The 22,589-nt window shown below is 38.2% G+C and overlaps 1 protein-coding gene across 1 annotated transcript; it reads right to left on the bottom strand.

Moving 5' to 3' along the window:
• Positions 1 to 12,527: 12,527 nt before the first annotated feature.
• Positions 12,528 to 16,330, bottom strand: gadd45aa (growth arrest and DNA-damage-inducible, alpha, a). Its single transcript, XM_036556499.1, has 4 exons — positions 16,157 to 16,330; positions 14,876 to 14,977; positions 14,572 to 14,785; positions 12,528 to 13,375 (listed from the first exon to the last, which is right to left on the bottom strand). The coding sequence occupies exons 1-4, from the start codon at positions 16,195 to 16,197 to the stop codon at positions 13,262 to 13,264; spliced, it is 471 nt and encodes a 156-aa protein (XP_036412392.1). The 5' UTR covers positions 16,198 to 16,330; the 3' UTR covers positions 12,528 to 13,261.
• Between the last annotated feature and the right edge of the window lie 6,259 nt (positions 16,331 to 22,589).

Genomic DNA, 22,589 nt, shown 5'->3' with positions numbered 1-22,589 from the left:
GTTTACATCTTAACCACTGAATTTTGCAGAGATGCTAAAAAAGAGAATGCAGTGCCTTATTGTACACTTTAAAATGCATGTGCCTTACAGTACGCAGCAGATATTCCTCTTTAACCAGCTTTAGTGAGTGCCAAGTTTAACGAGGCTTTAACTGGGCCTCGTACTGACGACGTTTCCACAGTCAGGCCTACAGAACGCAACGCACTGTTTAAAACAGTGATCCATGGAAGCTAGAGAAAGCAATATGCAATATTGCTTAGATTTTATGGTATTTCATTCATAGTCAAAACAGCACTAGCTCTGATTGTCTTGTTGAAGACTATGAAGAAACCATAAGCCTTAGATTATAGAAGTTTTCTAAAAGCTGTTAACTACTGTGAGTAACCGACACACTGGCACACTCAGCCTAAGACTTAGAACTTCCCCAAGAACTTCCCCAAGTTGCCACTATCTGATTATCTTGTAATGCCTGTTTCGTTCCACATTTAAATGAACAGAACTCTGAAGGTGTGGCGTCATTCTCTGGTCAACATTCTGCCCATTTTAGGAACTCCTAAAATTCTAAGTCTAAGCTGGTTTTCTCTAAAGGAGAAATGAATGTCATTCTTCGAAATTCTCTGCTGAAATGCCCTGCATTAAACAAAATTGTCCCAGAGCTGACATTGTGCCATATGTATATTTTTCTCCAAATGTTGCTGGGTCCTATGAGTTACGAGGCTGTTAACCCTTGTGTGGTGTTGATGTGTGTGTTACTCAGTGGTCTGGTGGACCCACCACATTATTGTTTATTTAAATCAATACAGCCAGAACAATTTATGTAAAAATACCAGATGTTTAAAATATCACAATTGTCCAGCATAAGGTTCTCCTTTAGCAGCTGTAGCCAGTCAGCAGCCTGTCCATGTTGTCCACCCTCACACACACACACACGCGCACACACACTAACAGCAGGCCATGTAGGAGGAGAACAGAGTGAAGGACACAGCACCTCCACACTTTTACTCCCCGCAGGTTCACCCAACACCACGTGTAATATAAATGTGAGGGGGGTGAACAGAGTGAAGGCACTGAAAATGGGTTATTTTATATGTTCTTCACAGAAAATGAGCAAAGGACAAGAATCTGAGGTTGAAATAATAATAAATCACATCATTTTCTTCTTTTGGTAAATACTGAAAATGGGTCCCTCTGACTACACCACCACACAACGGTTAAAAGTCAAAATTCAGATGTTGCTAAAAGCAGCAAATTAAACTGACGTCATGAGGCAGGCGTCCTCTCCGAAATACCCCAAATGTGGTAGTTAACTTGCTTTGACAGCTTGAGTAGCTTCTATATGACCGTGTTTAATAGTAGACTTACTTTCATGCAGCGTCATTTCAGTGCACAGCAGTGTTAGATTGCTTGTAGCGTGTGTAGCATTAAGTATATTTCAGCTGTTGTAACTGAGATGATCCAGTGACATTTGGGGGGAAAACGTACAGGACAGAATGTATCGGAACATTTTTGTTTACCACGGTGTTTTTTTTTGTTTTTTGTTTTTTTTTAGAAACTCCATTCATTTTTTCCATAGAGAAATCTGATTAGATACGCAGATCTACGCGCATGATGACGACTACAGAATGATGCCGCACCTTTAGAGGTGTGTTTCAGCACAGGCCCTCCCAGAGAGGAATGCTCCGCCTACAAATGTGTTCTTTCATAGCAACTGTTGCTAAGTGGGACAGGCTTTGCAGAATGCTGGTAAAACGTTGTGTTGGATTTCCAGTTTTGAAATGCCTACTGAGCTGGACTGTGTTGTTATAGCTAATCTAATCATTTGAAATGTATAATTATATAAATATAGGTATTGTTTTCTACAGTTTCTCATTAGGCTGAATGAATAACCGACTCTAAATGTAGGTATTGTGATATAAACCGAGTCTGTTCTACAGTTTCTCATTAGGCTGAATGAATAACCGACTCTAAATGTAGGTATTGTGATATAAACCGAGTCTGTTCTACAGTTTCTCATTACAATTAATGGGATTTTTTACCAGCGTTCTGTAAAGCTTGTCCAACACAGCAACAAGGCTACGTGACACCTACGTAAGCCTTTCATGACAACTGACATAACCCCACATAAACATTTACAAAGGCTTTTTCCAACAAGCGTCAGATGTGTAATGCTTGTTGGACTACCTGGTGTTCTTTGCCAAGTATTCATGTAGTTAGACTGAAATGAACGTTTTAACAGTGTAATACCAGATAAAACACTGTCTTTCTGTTATGCTTTCTCTCTGGTAACACAGTCTTCATCTCCTCCCTTAACAAACTTAATACAAACATGACTGTTTTTGGTAAAGAATTCAACCTGAAGGTATTTGTGGAATAAAGAGCGAATCCAGTGATGGCATTAAGCCATGCAGCGACAGTGTATTTGCATTAAGAAGCTTTGGACTCTGTCTCGACTTGCAGCTTTTCTCCTGTTTGTCTCCATCTCTCTCACTGTGACCTGCGCAGACAGAAAGTTCTGCTGTATTTCTGTGTCCTTCTCTGTACTCAAGCCCTCAGAACAATGTCCCTTACAAGATTTTATTAAAACGTCTAAACGTCTTTACTGCGAGTTTCTGAGTCCTTTATTTTTAACAACCTTTTCAAACGGTATTTTTGTTGAATGAGGGTGAAAAAGCTAAAGTGTTCATCAGGGATGTACCACTCTTAATACAGATGGTTCTTCAAGGGTTCTTTAGTAAAGAAAATGGTTCTATGTAGAACCATGAACACCCAAAGAACCCTTTGCATGATTAAAAGTTTCTTTGCATGGTGAAAGAGTTCTTCAGATTGATTGAGAATGTTTTGTAGATGGTTCTATATAGAACCTGTTTGAGAATGATTCTATATAGCACCAAAAAAGGTTCTTCTATTGTACCAGGCTTGATGTCGCAACAGTAAAAGAACCCTTTTTGGTGCTATATACAATGACTTTTCTACATATGAAATGTATATTAAATATAATAAAAGTAACTACTACACACTAAAAGATGGTTCTTCAAGGGTTCTTTAGTAAAGACAACAGTTCAATATAAAGCCATGACCACTCAAAGAACCATTTGCATGCTTAAGTGGTTCTTCAGATTGATTGAGCCTGTGATGTATATGGTTCTATATAGAACCTATTTGAAATTGGTTCTATATAGCACCCAAAAGGGTTCCTTGCTATTATGATGTCAAGCATGTAACAACAGAAGAGCCCTTTTTGATGATATACAGAACCATCAAAAACCTTCTATATAGAACCATATATAGTCTTAAGATTCTAATTCTAAAAGATGGTTCTTCAAGGGTTCTTTAGTAAAGACAATGGTTCTATATAGAACCATATACACTCAGAGAGCCCTTTGCATGATTACAGGGTTCTTTGCATTATGAAAGCGTTCTTCAGATTGATGGAGAAAGTGTTGTAGATGGTTCTATATAGCCCCAAAAAGGGTTCTTCTGTCGTTACAGTATCAAGCTTCAAACCATCTACAGCACATTCTCCATCAATCTGAAGAACACTTTCTTCCTCAAGCAAGCATACAAACGTTTATGCAAATTAGGGAGGTTTTCCATTTTAAAAAGATCTATTTCCATCAAAACATGCATATAAATACATGGATGGAAAGCCAGTTAGTGGGGCCCTCTGTGCAGAAATCTGATAAAGAGGCTGGATTTTAACTCAGTAATCAGATTTCTCAGTGCATGTGAACTCTTACTCTGATTTCTTTCGGATTTCTCAGACTGAGCATGTGCAAAAACAAACTGCAGTACCGGAAATAAGCAGCAAAACACTTTGGAACAACGCTGAAACCAAAATACATGCTTGATGAAATGAAGGATTTAAATCATCTTCTAGATGATGTTTGTTCATATTTCCTGGTAAAGTGGCGCAATTTTATTAAAAAAGCTGCTGCATGAAGTTTTGAGTTTTACATTACGTTTATGTCGCGTTTTCTTCTGTGAGTTTATTGTCTGGTTGTAAAGCAGAAATCCGATTACTGTCTGACTCATGTAGACCTGGAGTTTCCCTATTATCTTATTACTCAAGTGCATGTAAACGTGTCGATCAGATTACTGACAAAATCTGATTTTCTGCAGTTACTGGATTATTAAGTGCATGTAAACACAGTTACTGACACAAATGTGCACTCATGACTCACAGAAAGATCCAAGTTCTTTACAACAAACCTAACTGACCTCCTATTCATAATTCAGAAAATTTATTAGAACTGTTTTCAAATCATATATTCATTATCTACCACCATAAACGATTTGAAGATCACTGATTCCACTCAAATAATCTATAAAATATCTATTAATCAAATTGTTTTTGTCACACAACAACTGTTCTTGGGAATCTCCTAATTTGGCCTGTTTTATATCAGACAGCTAAATATGATTTATAATTATTGCGACATTAAAGTAAATGTTAGATGCTAGTGGGTAGTTGGTAATGAGTTACAATGAATTGCAAATTATAATGCCATTTTCTTATTCATTGAAATTAATTTTCATATGAGGTGGCCTATATTTAATGTTTTTTTCATTCTGCAGCCCATAAGATCCTATCACGCCACTGTTGTGCATACAGACAATGCATCGAGCTAATAAATCCATGATTAGTTGTACATTCTAAGTAATCTTTAACTTGTCATTGCTGCTTATCTGCTGCAATATCAATACTAATTATCGTAAGGAAGTGGCCCTGTGTGTGCTGTGTGTACATTACCCTGTGTGTACAGTACTTATGAAACATGAAAAATAACTTGCTAATAGAGTGTAGGACTGGATTTCAGCTGATGATTCAACATTTGGAGAGCTATACTCTTACAGAAGACATCAAGATGTCCATGTAGATGTTTGGTTGTTTTAAATCTTTTACCTCAAATGAGCTGAATAAGATCTCTTTGGGGAAATGTTTACGTAGGAAGTTTCAGCAAAGTTTGTAGCTTTAAATTCAGGTCATCCTCCATTTGGAGGGGAAAGCATGTCACAAAAGTTGCAGGGCTTAACAAGATACTTAAAATATCAGGCACAGCTCCAAAAGTGTGTACATTTACACAGTTTACACAGACCTAAGATTAAATAAGACTTTTCTCTTATGATTCTCAGATTTTTCTCTTTTTATCCTGTTTCATAGTCGCTCTGCGTGTGTAAAACAGCTTGTTACAAAACCAATTTTCAACTTTTGAGAAACAATTTTTAATATAAAACAATATTTTTAAGAGGTTTAACTTAGGAATTTGTCTAAAACAGATGCATATTTACTTTTTATATCATTAACATTATTCTACATTTACAAATATGTATTTTATTTAAAAAATTCATTTGTCACAGATTTTTTGGTCACTGGTGTTATCAGGACTCTTATTTTACATTTTAACACTATTTTCAGCTCTATTAAACTGCTTCTTTGGGTCGAGGCTCATCAGAGAGGAAGCATCTCAAGGCGTGAGAAGGCAAGTCACACTCGCTCACTATATTTCATTCATTTATTAATAATTCTGTTTATCAGATAGTCCATAACTTCTATATGTCATCGGTGTTATTTGCTTTAACGGCTGGGTAATTAAAATGTTGTCAAAATAAAGCCATAAATCACTTTTATTACTGATTTTAAATAGTTATACAAGGTCACCTGATGCCAATGAGTCAGCCAGTTTACAGAATCCTCAGTTTTAACCAGAATGTCACTGGAGTCACTGTCGCTGGTGTTACACCATATTCATACAACACCAGTGACTGTAAAATATGTCTGGAATTAAGCTCTCCTTTTTGCATATATATGATAATAGGAGATGTTAATGGACATATCAAGATTATTAAGTTTTGGGAATGAAAGAAATTGATTTTTTAAAAATGTATCTTCCTGGATTCCCACTCCAAATGGAGAATGACCCATTTAACATAAAGCTGCACTATGTAAGTTTTTCGTGAAAACTGAGAGAAGCATCATTTCTGAGTGAAGAGAATAAAAACAGTCTAAAATGTGGTGAGCGTGTGATGCTTTGAGTCACCCTGCAAAGCCTGAAATAATCATTTACAAGTCGCATCGTACGTCTTTACATGTTGACGTCACACGCACTCAAAAAGAAGGTCCGGCTTGATGTTTAGGTCTCAAATGATCTCAAAATAAACATTATACTGATGAAGATGCGATCACAAGAGTAGATGATTAATTTTTCTTTTTATCACATGAGTTCTGACACTTTTTTATTACATCACCATAAAATGAAACTGCCCATGAACTATGCTAATTCATCATTGTGGAAGGAGCGGTGCCGCCGATTAGTCTCCACACCTCACAGAGTTTGTTTAACCCCTTAAATGCCCAAGGCCCACCGACGGGCACAAAGTTTTATTACACACTTCTATAACTTAAGAATATCTCAACCAGTTTGCATTGAAGTCACTGTAGTTACTAAGTAATAAGCCTTAGTATGTAATAAGACAGATTTTAAGAGTTTAAGGGTTTTTGTACCTTTTACATTCATATTTACTTGAGTATGTTTAAATATACTCAATATACTAATGTCATTTAGGTACAGGATACACCCCCCCAAAAAAAAAATTAAAAATGGGTTAGACCCGATGATCCTTATTTGGGCATGTCCCTGACTACTGAATGGTGCATGACCTCAGAGAACTATTGCATTGCGCAGACTGGTTGTAATCGTTTTATTGTGCACCATAAAGGTAAATACAAGAAAAAGCATCTTAGATACTAAACAGACTGTCAATATAAGGTCTATGAATGCAGTAGTTGAGCACCAGCTGAAGCCTAAAAAGGTGCTTCAATCAGTACAGCTGATGAACCAATGCCGGCCTACCAGAATATCAACAGCCATACATAAGCATGCAAAACTGACCTCTTCACAGTATATTCTGCATATTAGGCCTCGCAGCCTGATTTGCATTAGGTGTGCTGAGTGAGTGTGTCAGTGGTGTGGAATTTGCTGATGTGGAGGTTGGATGGGGTGCATCCCAGCATGCATTTCTATACTCCTACCAGCATGCATCTCTCTGGCACCTCAGACCCTGCCAGGCCTAAAAAAGGTCATACACAACAAACCGAATACTGCCTGTTTATGCTTCTTATTAAGTACATGCTGCTTTGTTTTAGCTGCCAATGCAATACAAATAATAATAATAATAATATGAATAGTCAAAAGACTTAAACTGTAGGCCTATTATTTATGTTAAGACCTATTATTCAATAAGTGCTAGCACATATTCAGTATGAATTATTCATTAATTATTCCATATCTACAGCCCCATTTCCCAGAAAAGTTGGGATGCTGTGCAAAATGAAAATAACAACAGAATGTAATGATGTGCAAATCAGTTAAACACCATATTTAATTGAAAACAGTACAAAGACAACAGATCAGATGTTGAAATTGAGAAATTTTATTGTCTTTTGGAAAATATATGCTCATTTTGAATTTGATGCCAGCAACATGTTTCAAAAAAAGTTGGCACAGGGGCAACAAAAGACTGGTGAAGTTTGTAATGCTAAAAAAACACCTGGTGGAACATCTCACAACTAACTAGGTTAACTGACAACAGGCCAGTAACATGATTGATTATAAAAAAGCATCCCAGAGAGAGTCTTTTAGAACTAAAGATAGGAGGGGTTCAGTTCTCTGTGAAAGCCTGAAAGAGTGCAACAATTCCAGAAGATAATTTCTCAATGTAAAATAGCAAAGAACTTGGGGATTTCATCGTCATAGTATCATAATATCAGTTCATCTTCAGTTCATATCATAATATCAGTTCATCATCAGTTCATATCAGTTCATCATAATTAAAAACATTAAAAGATACAGAGAATCTGGAGAAATCTCTCTATGCAAGGGACAAGGATGAAAACCAATATTGGCTGGCTAGAAATCACTGCATGGGCTCAGGAAAGCCGTTGTCTATGAGCACAGTTCATCGCTGCATCCGCAAGGTAAAACTCTACCATGCAAAGAAAAAAACATATAAACGGGATCCAGAAACACTGCCGCCTTCTCTGGGCCTGAGCTCATTTAAGATGGACTGAGGCAAAGTGGAAAAGTGTCCTGTGGTAAGATGTATCAAATTTTAAATTCTTTTTGGAAGTCATGGACGCTGCATCCTCCAGGCTAAAGAGAAAAGGGACCATCCGGCTTGTTATCAGTGCACATTTCAAAAGCCAGCATTCGTGATGGTATAGGGGAGCATTAGTGCACATGGCATGGGTATATATCACATAGGCACATCTGTGAAGGCACCATTAATGCTGAATGATATATACAGGTTTCGGAGGAAAATAAGCTGCCATCCAGACGACGTCTTTTTCAGGGAAGGCCTTGATTATTTTAGCAAGACGATGCCAAACCACATTCTGCATACATTACAGCAGCATGGCTCCGTAGTAAAAGAGTCTGGGTGCTAAACTGGCCTGTCTGCAGTCCAGACCTGTCACCACTGAAAATATTTGGCACATTATGAAATTAAAAAATACAACAAAGCAGACCCTGAACTGTTGATCAGCTAAAACTACAGCAGTGTCTCCTCAGTTCCCAAACGCTTACAGAGTGTTGTTAAAAGAAGAGGTGATGAAACACAGTGGTAGATGTGCCCCCGTCCCAACTTTTTTGGAACGTGTTGCTAGCATCAAATTGAAAATGGAAAAAAAGCATAGATTTTTCAAAAAACAATATGTTTCTCAGTTTCAACCTGTGATGTTGTCGTTGTACTATTTTCAATTAAATGCAAGGTTTTAATGATTTGCACATCATTGCATTGTTTTATTTACATTTTGCACAGCATCTCAACTTATTTGCAAATGGGGTTGTATGTAAATGAGCTCTGTTCTGATTGGCTGTGCTGTTTTGTGCCTCTTTTACAAAGCAATCCAGACTGTATAGCCTCAACGTGAATGGACTGTATGGACTGGGGACGCTGTTGAAAAAAAAAATCATAGAAACCATTAAACGTTTCTGTTGGTGTCCAAAAGTCTCCAGTGGTATTCTGTGTTTCCCTGATGATTTGATATCACAGATGGTTCCCTAATGGGATCTAAAGTCGGATACTACAGGAAACTAGTGGTCTGCAACAGTCACCATTAAGCCAATTTCTATTTGAAAGCAAATCGTCAGGTTTTATTTCTAATGCTCGTCTGTTTTCAGCAGGGGAACTAACTTTGGAAATGCTTATATACTACACCAAACTCAAAAGCAGTGAGAATTATGTGTTATTCATGATACGAGCTCTTTAGCTGCATGCATTCAACCCAGACGCAGCAACTGATTAGGTAACACCAGCTAAAGAGATGCACAGACATGTTCAAAGAGTTAACAAGATATCTGTCAATCACAGCCAATGCAATGTTGTGGAAATTTTTATCTATGGAGACATACAGTACACTCACGCTAGCTCAGTACACAGTGAGCTGAAAGTCATGACAAAAGCTCCTCCTCATCACCTGCTCTCTTGTGATACCTGCATGCCAAAAATAGCCCTTTGAAAAGACATGAATGACATCAGAAAACTGGATTTTTCCACGCTGGGCAGGGTGTTGGCTTCCTGAAGCTGAAACCAGCTTTGCAGACACAAGAATATAGTATTTGGTTAACACCAGTTCAGTATGGAATCACATTATTCACATGCTATATTATATTCTAATATAAATAAAAAACATTATGAGTGAACCAGAATGTGCAAATACAGGAATCGCATTGCTGCTGTAGGCCTCGCCTCATTACTAAACCACTTGGGTGCCCTTGTGTCTGAGCACATGATTCTTACTCCTTCCACGAAAGAGTAAAGTCCAAGGAATCATGCTAACTGGGTTTCACTGTACAAAGGTGACCAACAGCTCGTGATGGTGACTTTGCTGTTGGGGATTGCCTGCTTTGCATCAGCTCTGACATCATTTCCCTTAACTTCTCTGAGTTGATGGCTGTGTACAGAAAGGGTTGCACAAGCCAGCCTCTCATGTTTCTTTCTGTATACCTGCCCTAATGCTCTGCAGTCATGCAACCAGAGCCACGCCTTTGGCGATAAAGGTTGACAGGAGCGTACAGAGACACGGCTGGTTTCAACACTTGTTCTCTATTGTGACTTGCATAATGTTTTACGCAGAAGAATTTTGCCCAACAGCTTTTGATAATTGACTATTTATCTACGTTCCTCCTACAAATACATTCCTTCAAGGCTGGACAAGCTGGCAAAGTCCCATTCAAACTAATGAGAAACTGCAGAAGCGAATCTGATTGAGTCACTGCAGTGTTGAGTTTCCGGTGTAAAAATGCGATGCTACTGAGCCGGACTACTCTGCTGTGGCTAACTGGTACTAGGCAGGTCAGCAACAACACGTTTGCCACCATGCTAATGTTAGCTTGTCCAACTCAACTGACAAAACCACATCCAATCTATCCTAACTGTAAATACAAAGCAAAACTAGGCAGGTTTACAATGACAAATTTGCCACCATGCTAATGTTAGCATGACTAGCTCAACAGAAAACTACAACCAATCTTTCTTAACAGTGCTAACTTTCACGCTTATGCAAATAAACCACATTTGAGCAAAACTAGGCAGGTTTACAATGACAAATTTGCCACCATGCTAATGTTAGCATAACTACCTCAACAGAAAACTACAACCAATCTTTCTTAACAGTGCTAACTTTAACGCTTATGCAAATAAACCACATTTGAGCAAAACTAGGCAGGTTTACAATGACAAATTGACTAATTTGCAAATGTTAGCATTACTAGCTCGACCAAAAACTACAACCAATCATTCTTAACAGTGCTGACTGTCATGCTTATGTAAATAAACAGCATTCGAGGTACATTAGGCAGGTTTAAATTTGCCACCATGCTAATGTTAACATGACTAGCTTGACCAAAAAAACTACATCAGTGCTAACTTCCACATTTATGCAAATAAACAGCATTTCAGCAAAACTAGGCAGGTCGACGATAACAAATCTGCCACCATGCTAATGTTAGCGTGACTAGCTTGACCAAAATACTACAACTGATCTGTCTAAACAGTGCTAACTTTCACATTTATGCAAACAAGCAGTGTTTGTTTAGCAAAACTAGGCAGGTTTACAATGACAAATTTGCCACCATGCTAATGTTAGCATGACTAGCTTGACCAAATAACTACAACCAGTGTATCTTAACAGTGCTAACTTTAGCACCTATGCAAATATCTAGCATTTGAGCAAAACTAGGCAGGTTTACAATGAAAAATGTACTAATTTGCAAATGTTAGCATGACTAGCTCAACCAAAAACTACAACCTCTATCTTAATAGTGCTAACTTTCACGCTTATGCAAATAAACAGCATTTGAGGTACATTAGGCAGGTTTAAATTTGCCACCGTGCTAATGTTAATATGATTAGCTCGACCAAAACACTACATCTGTCCAAACAGTGCAAACTTTGACATTTATGCAAATAAACAGCATTTCAGCAAAACTAGGCAGGTCGATGATAACAAATCTGCCACCATGCTAATGTTAGCATGACTAACTTGACCAGAATACTACAACTGATCTGTCTAAACAGTGCTAACTTTCACGCTTATGCAAATAAACAGCATTTGAGCAAAACTAGGCAGGTTTACAATGACAAATTTACCCATTTGCAAATGTTAGCATTACTAGCTCGACCAAAAACTACAACCAATCTTTCTTAACAGTGCTAACTTTAGCACCTATGCAAATATCTAGCATTTGAGCAAAACTAGGCAGGTTTACAATGAAAAAATTGCCACCATGCTAATGTTAGCATGACTAGTTCAACCAAAAAACTACAACTAATCTGTCAAAACAGTGCTAACTTTCGCTTTTGCAAATAAACAGCATTTGAGCAAAACTAGGCCGGTTTACAATGACAAATGTACTAATTTGCAAATATTAGCATGACTAGTTCAACCAAAAAACTACAGCTAATCTGTCCTACGAGTGCAAACCTTCACATTTATGCAAATAAACCGCCTTTGAGCAAAACTAGGCAGGTTTTTGCCAACATGCTAATGTTAGCTTGACAATAAAAACTCTGATCTACCGTAACAGTGCGACCTTTTGCACTTGTAATATTAGAAATTTTAAATGTAGGTATTTTGACAAAGAATTTGTTGTTTTGAATGTTTTAGTCAACATCCTGTAAAGCTAGCAACCAAGCAACAGCGGCGATTAAAGAATGAATATGTGGGCGGAGCCTGGATGTTAATGAGTATCAAAGTGTCAAATTCACTGAGGCCCACATGACGGCAACGCTGTAATACAAAGGCTATAATACAGCGCTGGGAGTTAAGCGAGCTGAAAAGGGAACCATGTACAGCTGAATGGTCTTGGTTACGCTGACCAAAGCATTATGACAAGAGGCTGGAGGGGGTTTTGTCTGGCTCGAATGGGGAGCTGCTAAGGTCACAGAGGCCAGAGTGACTCCTATGATCTGTCGAGAGAGAAAGAGAGAGAGATGCAGTTCCAGAAATAACAGTGGAATCAGCTGCATTTCTGTTTTCAAAATATACTTTATTGCATCACAAAATACATCTGTACCATTCGCAGGTCATAGTATAAAAACTTTTAACATAAATACATTTTTATCTTAAATTAATATAATGAAATAATTTAAAAGGACTGTAAAATAAACAATTAACTTAAGTAAGAACGAAACAGCTGTTACAGGAAAAAAGTTGTGAAAGTAGTTCCTTTGTATTTCAGTGGTTCAGATGCCCTTCCCTTTTCATAAACACATCTCATTAACAATAATAAAATGTTAACACACTGTAGAAGCAACACTACGAATAACCAAGAAGTTTCCTGAAAAAACGAACGTTGAGTTTTCAAACAAGTTCGGTTCGGTATTGGTGCCCACATCCTCTGTCTTCGGATGCCAGGTCGTTTTGGTTTTGTTCAAAACACAAAAAGTTCCTCAGGAGAAATCCTTCGGTGCCTCTGGTGCTCACCTTCGATTCTTGATTTAGGTCAGAGTTTGCTGTGTTTCTCCAGCTAAAGGTGATTTCAGTCTCCTGACTGCCTCGAAAGCAAAAACAAAAACTTGCTGAGTCATGTTGACTGGTCACCAGAGACGAACGCCCCTCCTCCACGCTGACGTCTAGTTCCTGAATCTGCCCTACAAGGAGGACGGGCCTTTTTTAGTGCATTTTCAATACATTTTCCATTTTCTTGGGTTGTTTTTTTGCGGTTTTCCCCAAGTTTTCTCTTGAAGGTCTTGACTTTCCTCATCGTTCTGGAAGGTTAATAACAGGCACCCATTGATCCATGCAGCGGCTCTCGTGGCAGAAGTGGTTCACCTTCCACAGCGCCTGGTTCTTCGCTGTAGATGTGCGTGGGCTCTGCGAATAAACCCACAAAAAAGCTGTTAAACTTCTGTCTTAATAACTCAACAAAATGGCTTTGCAGCTTTTCAGAAATATTGACTTTAACTGAAATGAATCCATTCATGCCCAACAACTAAATGTAGTGTAAAGAAGAATCCTGCAGAACCTGTTCTGATGTGTCGAGAGTGCTGATTTTTTTTCTAGTTATATTACTCAGATGAATCCAAATTGCAAATTTCATGCATATTTCATATTTTTTTAACAATCAAATTGGGATTTTCTATTGTTTTGTTACAAAAAAAGACTCATGTGACCTAAATCCTACATTTAGTGTGATACAATGTTATTAAAAACCCATATAGTCCCATCAATTTAAAGAATTTCTTCAGATTTATACTCCGAGAACATCTTTACCATTTCTGAAATGGTCATTTAAGGGTTAACGTGCAGAATTTGGGCATTTTAACTGCTTAAACTTCTACAACTTCAGAACAACTTGGCTAGTTTGCACTGTAGTCCATGTAGTTACTGAATAAGCTTTAAAATTTAAGGGGTTACACAAAAGAAGCATAGAGAGGTTTATAGTGTCCAATTGAGTTTAAACCTACAGCTTTAACAACAAAGCTGTATCAGGCTTTATGTAAATAAATGCAAATCAAGCACGGAAAAGTCACCTTTCACTGCTGTGGCAGATTATTATTTGCATGACAGCCATAAAGCAGGCATTTGCCAAGTATTGCCACATTGCTTTAGGACATGTTGGGACAAGTTTAGCAGTACGACTCACTGCTCTTCACCCGGATGCCCTACATTTGGTTCACGTGCTCACTTGTGGCTCTACTTAAGGGTCTCTCGTGTAACTGTGATGCTCTACAGTGCTGATGCAATCATCACTGCCCAAAAGTCTTAAATCTAGTCAATGTGTCTAATATTTCTCAGTTTAAGATTATTGTAAGAATATTAAACTATTATTAAATTTTATTTATCTAGTTTATTCTTATTCTACTACCAGATAATTTTGCTTGTTTCAAGCATTATTTCTCAATGTTATGATGTGATAGAATAAGACAACTTCTCTGCATAAAAAGACTCAAAAACAGTCAAAAGTGTCTAGAAATAAGTCGAATAGTCTTCATATTCTGACCAGATTTAAGAAGTTTGCACTTTTTACTGTGAAGCTACTACAGGTGGGCAATTTGATGACTACTTACAGTGACCAGGACGCAGTGGAAGTCCATCTGCTCTCCTCCCTGCTTGCCCCCGCCGAGGATTTCGGCCAAGCGCCTGGTGTTGTTTACCCGCAGGATGTCGATGTCATTCTCACAGCAGAAAGCCTGGATCAAAGTGAAGTGAATCTGGAGGGCGACGTCTTTGACGTCCTCGTCGTCAGTGGCGAGGATGCAAAGCACGACGTTGTCAGGGTCCCTGTGCATGTGACAAACGGAGAATTTGAACATCAGGCATGTAAATCTTTCAAGGACATCAAGACAGGAGCAATACTTGATGGCTACTCACACATTTAGTGACTTTGCAGCTTCATACACCCCGACTGTGATGCAGCCTTGGAGTAAGGCGGCGCTGAGGACCTCCTCAAGAGCTTTGGACACAGAATCCATCCTGAAACAAGGCATGAAAGCAATGAGAAGCATGCAGAGCAAGAGGGAAGCAGCAAATCCATTCTGAAAGCGAAGGGGAACATGTGAGAGGGAAGAAAGCAAGGCAGCCACTAAAACCCTCGCTGCACATGGCACTAAAGGAATGTGATAAAGAAGGAAGTAAGTGCCTTAACTCTTATACAAGCTGATATATAATGCAAGTTCCTGCTCTAAGTAAGTCCCTGATTCCAGGAAACAGGTGTCTACAGCAGGTGATCTGCAGAAACCTTGCATCTCCAAACAGCAGAACTTGACGATTTCAACCATCTTTAGTGGTCAGTCACACAAAACTGAACAGAAAATGCAAGAGAGCCTCCAAACTGATGTAGATGACAAGGTTGCTGCAGCATACTCAGCATAAACTACACTCAAAGCTCTTCAGGGGTTCTTTAGTGCAGGGAATGGTTCTGTTTAGAACCAGGGATTCTCTGCATGTTGGAATGGTTCTTGAGATTGATGAAGAATGTGTTGAATATGGTTCTATATAGAAGCTCACAGCACATTCTCCATCAATCTGAAGAACCACGTCACCATGCAAAGCATTCAAGCATGCAATGGTTCTGTATCAGAACCGTTCCCTTTACTAAAGAACCCTTGAAGAATCATCTTGGTTAGCTGAACTGACTGTACTCTCCAGTCACTGCAAGTGTAATAAACATGCACCGCTGTTTTTGGTTATTTAATGTTATTTAAGTAACTAACGTTCAACCTTTTGACTTTTCTGGGTCCAACAAAACGTCCTGAAACCAATATGTATTCGCAAATTAAGCTTTAAACGTCATATGTATTACATATTTGGCAACCAGAGCGACGAAGCTGAAGTTAGCTTCTTTTTCGAATTTTCCGTTCCACCTTAAATGCTGCAGCCAGAACATAAACGCCGCGGCTTTTAAGGTGGAACGGGAAAATTCGGAAAAAAGAAGCTGGCGACTTCATCCTCGTACTTGAATCGCAAGAAAACATGGATAACCGTGCAAAATCATCACGATTACTGTGCTTAAGTAGTATTAATAACATTAAGAATTTAAAAATATCAACCATGATGTAAAAACCAGCTAACGTTAGCTGACGTACGAACATATTTGCATTAACACGACGGTAACTGCGTAACGTTACGCATAAAATGTCAAACAAAACTTACCTTTCGACAGAACAATCTGCGTTTAGCTCCTCAAAAGTCATGTTTCTTGTAAAATCCAGCACGGACTGAAGTAACTTCGCGTCAAAATGTTCGCTCAGGTCGTTAAAATCCACCGGGTTTCTCTGTACTTCTCTCCTTCGCCGGTTAACTCGATCTGACGGTGACCGGCTCGGCGAACATACAGATAAAGAAGATCCAGTCCAGGGTTGTCCAAATCTGCATATTACACAAAACTCTGCGCTCCGAGTGGCTGAGGAAAATTTGCATGTCAATCCTCATTGGATGTATGTTAATGAGGAAAAGCAAAATACTACGAAGGTTTTCGCAGAAGCACGTGAATACTCATTGGACGTATGATAATTAGGTCGGGCAAGCTACGCTCTGAATGGTCGTAGCAACAAGAACACGAGTCTCTTATTGGTTCGCTGTAGTGTTAGGGGCGTGGCCGGTATCCGGGGGAGTTTGTTTGTAATCGAGGCTTTGCCCTGGCATGTCAGTGGCTTGAGGACAAATTTGTGAATATTGCGTAAATGTTTATTAAATCACAGATTATGCATCATTTCAACTCGTGAACGCCTGAGCTCCCAATCTAAACCCACTTTTGTGAACATTTTAGACTACGCGGCTCGAGAATCTTGTTATAAAAGTCGTTATAAAAGTCGTTATAAAAGACTGCAGATATAAACACTGCCCAGTTGCACAACACAACTCAGGTTAAGTAATTTTTTTAAAATGATACCTAGAGGGATATATAGTTTTTCTTGCCTTTAAGGAAATCTGAACAACACTTGTTGAATAAAAGCACCTTATGTTTTTCTATATGGAAATCTGATGTATGGCAATATATGTATTTCAAATATATGACATATATTAGCATATGGATTTCACTTTTAGCCAACTTATATAAGTCATATGTGGACATATATGTGACATATATGCCAACGTATTTGAAACTGCCCATTATCAAATATGGCACATGTATTTCAGCCATATGTGACCATACATATATGTGTATCATTTATATTTACCACTATATGATTATATATATATATATATATATATATATATATGTATATATACCACTATATATTATTCATATGTGAATGGCATATATTACTCCTACACTCTCAAGGTTCTTCAAGGGTTCTTTAGCAAAGACAATGGTTCTATAGAACCACAAACACTCAAAGAAACATTTGCATGCTAAACTGGTGCAATGGTTCTTCTGAGTGATTGAGCATGTGTGGTTCTATAAGGCTTTTTTAGGTTCTCTGTAGCACCAAAAAGGGTTCTGCTTTTCTTATGATGTCAAACTTGTCACGTTAACAGAACCCTTTTTGGTGCTATATAGAACCATGTACAACACATTCTCCATCAATATGCAAAACCATTTCACCATGCAAAGAACCATTTTTTGCATGCAAATGGTTCTTTGAGTATAGAACCACCGTCTTTACTAAAGAACCTCTGAAGAACCATCTTTTTTAAGAGTGTACATGCTAGCTTTGTGTTATATAATAAGATGTTTATGCGTCTCCTTTGTTTATTCCAGAAAATTAGTATAATACCTGTATAACTAGTTCAAACATATGCACACTGTAAGCTTTGCAATAACATAATTAAAACAAGAAATAAATGAAAATATTGTTCTCTGGCGTATTAAAATGATTTAATATTTAAGTGCAAACATATAAGACAGTGTCAGTTGTAACTGTACTGGGATATATTCAACCATGTATCAGATAAGTGACCCATATATTATGCATATGTAGTCACCCACCTGTCAGGCATATATGTATGATCAATAATATGCATATTTGTCCAGTAGTTGATACATAAATGTACACAACCTATTTGTACATGTATTTTAAAATATATGCCTGACCCTCTATGATATGTGCCTATATGGCCATATTAACAGATTTCTGTATGGGAAATTATGGTTTTAATGCAGTTTTTCTCAGATTACGCAGATTATTCATAATATAAAACTCTCTGACTGAATTGTGATGATTTATCAACTTAGTCAGTAACATGTTCAGTGAAGTCATGCTGCAGGATTTTCCCGTCCTTGCTTGTTTCAGTTCATCACTGTTTACAGCCCAGCAGCGACACCCTGAGGACAAAAGAGTTTCTACCAGTGACTTAATGCACACATTTCTCAAGCTTTGACCTCCTCAGTCCTGTTTATGTCATCTTTCTCTGCACATTTTAGTGCTCTTACTGCGCTAATACTCATATTTGCTGATTATGTATATATATTATATAATATTACTGGTGGATATAATGGTATTAATACAAAAGTCTGCAGATATAAGATATAGATAAGAGGAAATGAGTCCACAACATTCAGTGAAAGAGACAAAAATGACTAATAAGTGTCTTTTTAACTGTATCAATTAATTCTAAGTTCACAATGAACACAATGAACACTTTTAAGTAAGTTAGTGAAAAAAGTACTGTATATAAAATTAAAAATAAAACTTGTAAACCTGCTACACACACACACACACACACACACACACACACACACACACACACACACATATATATATATATATTGTCATTGACTTTCCGGCTCAAATTTTACAAAATAAAAGTCACAACAAGTATTCAGCTTAAATGTTTACAAGGATTATGTTCTGATCTATTTAATCCAAAGGCAAAAATTGAGATAATAAACTTAATATATCGTCGCTGTCCAGTGAAAAACAAGTATCTCCAAAATAGTAACTTTGCAGGAAAGGACAAAAACGTTCTATACTTTCCATTTAAGTGAATGGAAAAAGTTTTTCTTCTAAGCAATTTTGGAGCAATTCTATTGGTCCAATCAGGATGAAATATTCACACAATGTAAAGGACAGCTGCTGAGCTCAAATGATGCAGAAAAGTGAAAATCTCAAAAATGGAGATGCATGTTTTTCATTGGACAGCGACGATATTCAAAATCATAATTTATAGGGTACCTTCTATTGGGAGGTGTCTGTCCCAAACCCTAACCCCTAAATTTACACTTGAGAAAATAATAATATAATTTTTTTTATCTTCTTTTGGCTTCTTTTAAAGTGAAGTTGAAAGATGTAGATTTATCATGAGTTTAATTTTTAAATGAAAAAAGACTTTAATTCTAAAGAACATGCTGTCCCATATTGTCACTACTGACAGACAAGCGCAAACTAATCACTTTACCCTACATCTGAAAATCTGAATGCAGAGCACTGTGATAGGGAACAGAACTGGTGATGGTAGTGAACGATTTCGGACACTACGTCCTACAGGTTTGCTCATTACTGAGTGACACTATAAACATCACTCCAGCAGTCCACTATAAACACTGAGACTGACTGCCCCATGAGAAGAGCTGAGTTCTGTTACAGGTCTAAGAGCTCTGTGGAGACAGTAATCCTAGAAGTTGCATGTGAGTCTTCAAACTATACAACGCGATGCATTATGGGTATTCCCTATACTAACCCGTTACATCAGGGGCACGTTCAATCAGAAAACTTGTAGAGAGGAGAATTACCACTCTGTGAAGTCTTCAGGTTTCTCAGACACTAGAGGGCACTCCTGAGCGAGTCCAAAATGAATGGGCTGATATGGAGCATTTGAGCAAAATCATAGTTTATAAATGCTTAAACATTTTTTATGTAAAAGAATTCATTCATTTCCTGAACACAGATCAGCATAAAACATTTTAACACTGCTGTTATATTTCTAAGAGCTTTTAAACTCGAGTTATAGGAGTTTAAAGCAGCGCCTCATGTACGTTCATGGCGTCTGTGAGCGCGAACAGCCAATGAGCTGCTCCGCTCGCCAGCCAATCAGCACTCAGTAGCAGTAATGCTAGCATACCGCTGTCCAAAACCCGTTTGCTATAGAAAAAAGGAAACATACAGGTGAGATTTCTTTGTTTTTTTAGTGAAATCCATCCCTCTACTTTCTAAAATTAAAGGAAAGTTCTGGTTGAGTGATTAGAAACTATTTTAACTATTTTAACTTTTAGCTGTTTAACTCCAATGACCTCCCATTCATTGAGGATTCGCTCGTGGGCGCCCTCTGCTGTTTAGCAGTCCTGTTTTTGATATAACAAGGTAAAAAGGAAGTGGCCAGATTCCTGATAAATCTGATTCAGTCTCAAAACATTGTGCACCATTTTGAGCGACATGGTGTGCAGTGGGCTTTGATGTACATTTCATCTTGACTGATTAGCGTGTTAGAGGTGTTACCCAATCAGCAAATAGTACCTGCTCTGTGAGGGTCCATGGGGGTCCTGACCACTGAAGAACAGGGTAAAAGGGGGATAACAAAGTATGCAGAGAAACAGATGGACTACAGTCTGTAACTGTAGAACTACAAAGTGCACCTATATAGTAAGTGGAGCTGATAAAATGGACAATGAGTGTAGAAACAAGGAGGTGGTCATAATGTTATGCCTGATCGGTGTATAAGCCGCACCATGTTAAAAAGGCAGTGCACACGGATTCTACGCAATGGAATCCTCTACAGATGTAAGGCTTGGTGTACACAGCTACTGAAGGCGTTATAAGGTTTATTATAAAGTATTAAACCCATTTCATCAGGCTTTGAAAAGAATAGCAAAAACGTTCTTAGTTGCAATGTTTGCATAACACAACAACATTTAACGCACCACCATTTCTGTTTAAATAAACATTTTGCCAGAGCTGGTTTGTGAGCAGTCTGGCCTCTTCCTATTTCTCCCATTATATTTTAAATGGCCTACAAAACAGGCCATTTAAATGGCCTACAAAACAGCAGAGGGCGCCTGTGAGCGAGTCCTCAATGAATGGGGGTTGAATGAAGCTAAACGGCTAAAAACGAAAAGTTAAAATAGTTTCTAATCACTGAACCAGAACTTTCCTTTAATTTTAGAAAGTAGAAGGATGGATTTCACTAAAAAAGCTAAGAAATCTCACCTGTATGTTTCCTTTTTTCTACAGCAAACGGGTTTTGGGCAGCAGGACACTAGCATTACTGCTACTGAGCGCTGATTGGTCGTGCTCACAGACGTCATGAACGTACATGAGGCGCCGTTTTAAACTCCTATAACTCGAGTTTAAAAGCTCTTAAAATATAACAGCAGTGTTAACATGTTTTATGCTGCTCTGTGTTCAGGAAACTTACTGTATTTCTTTATATTAAAAATGTTTAAGCATTTATAAACTATGATTTTGAACAAACAAATAAACAATAAACAAATGCTCCATATTAAGCCATTCATTTTGGACTCACTCAGGAGCACCCTCTAGTGGAAAACATCACAGAGTGGCAATTCTCCTCTCTACAAGTTCTCTGGTTTTGCTACGTTTTGTGGGGGGTGAACGCAGCTCTGTTGTACACTACTTATTGCAGTGCATTGTGGGATTGTTTGAGTGCACTGGATCTTCTGTACTGTGTTCAGACACCATTACAAAATGGTGGAACCCCCCCAAAAGTGCATGACATAGTGAATAGGGCATAGTTTTGGCCACAGCTGAAGAGTCTATTTAGTCTTGTCTATTATTGAGTGTGTTTTAGAGCAGGGAGTGAGGCTGCATCCCTGTCCCTCATGGCCACATGGTGAGCAGATAGATCCCATTGTTTTGAAGTGAACGTGTCTCAAAGTCTGAAAATCAGTGAGGAACATTACAAATGGCCACTACCAAACAGTGGCGTCTCTGACACAGAAAGCCTGGTGGGGCACAAAACAACTTAGGGGCAGCAGCGACTCGTCAATGAAACTGGACACAAACCTGATCCAAACCCAAACGCACTCCATCAATGAAATCACAAATTAATGAGGGAGTTGGTGGAAGTGGAGAATATGAGTGATATGATAACAACATTAGATCTCACAAAACCTTGTTATACAGCTTCGCATTACAAATCCAAAGTTATCTAGCACTAAACGATCATTGTGGACTGCATTTCATATCCAAAGCAGCATATCAGAGCAGATAAACATGTTTCCAGGCTTTAGGAATAACACTGCCTGTAATAATGTAAAACAACTCACCAGTGACGGTCACTGCTCCAAAAGAAAAGAGGCACGACGATCTTTCATCTGAGCAAACAAACTCAAAGTCAAAAACTGTTCTCTCAAAGTCTAACAACCCATGAATCAATTCAACTGAAAGCAGGCAAGTACAGCAGAAGGGTGTTTTTAGCTTCACTCACAGTTAGCCATGTTTTTCTCTTGAACCTCTCTGGACTGAAGGAGCAGTTTTTGTCCTTTCGAGACTGAATGATGTTGAAATCCTCTGGCTGGTGTGTCCCAAACATACATACATACATACATCATCTAAACCGCTTATCCTTCTGGGTCACGGTGGGGTGCTGGAGCCTATCCCAGCTGTCATTGGGCAGAAGGCAGGATACACCCTGGACAGGTCGCCAGTCCATCGCAGGGCAGACAGACAGACATACACATTCACAC

Source organism: Colossoma macropomum, unplaced genomic scaffold (assembly GCF_904425465.1).
Source record: "Colossoma macropomum unplaced genomic scaffold, Colossoma_macropomum, whole genome shotgun sequence".
NCBI lineage: Eukaryota > Metazoa > Chordata > Actinopteri > Characiformes > Serrasalmidae > Colossoma > Colossoma macropomum.
This window is presented reverse-complemented; position numbering and strand designations above follow the sequence as displayed.

Bases quoted from the DNA above. Each gene is read 5' to 3' on its own strand.
- gadd45aa (XM_036556499.1), bottom strand. From the start codon at position 16,197: ATGACTTTTGAGGAGCTAAACGCAGATTGTTCTGTCGAAAG. The intron at 14,786-14,875 runs GTGAGTAGCCAT...TCACATGCACAG, and splicing joins GCTGCAAAGTCACTAAATGT to GGACCCTGACAACGTCGTGC. The intron at 13,376-14,571 runs GTAAGTAGTCAT...GTTTATTCGCAG, and splicing joins TCCACTGCGTCCTGGTCACT to AGCCCACGCACATCTACAGC.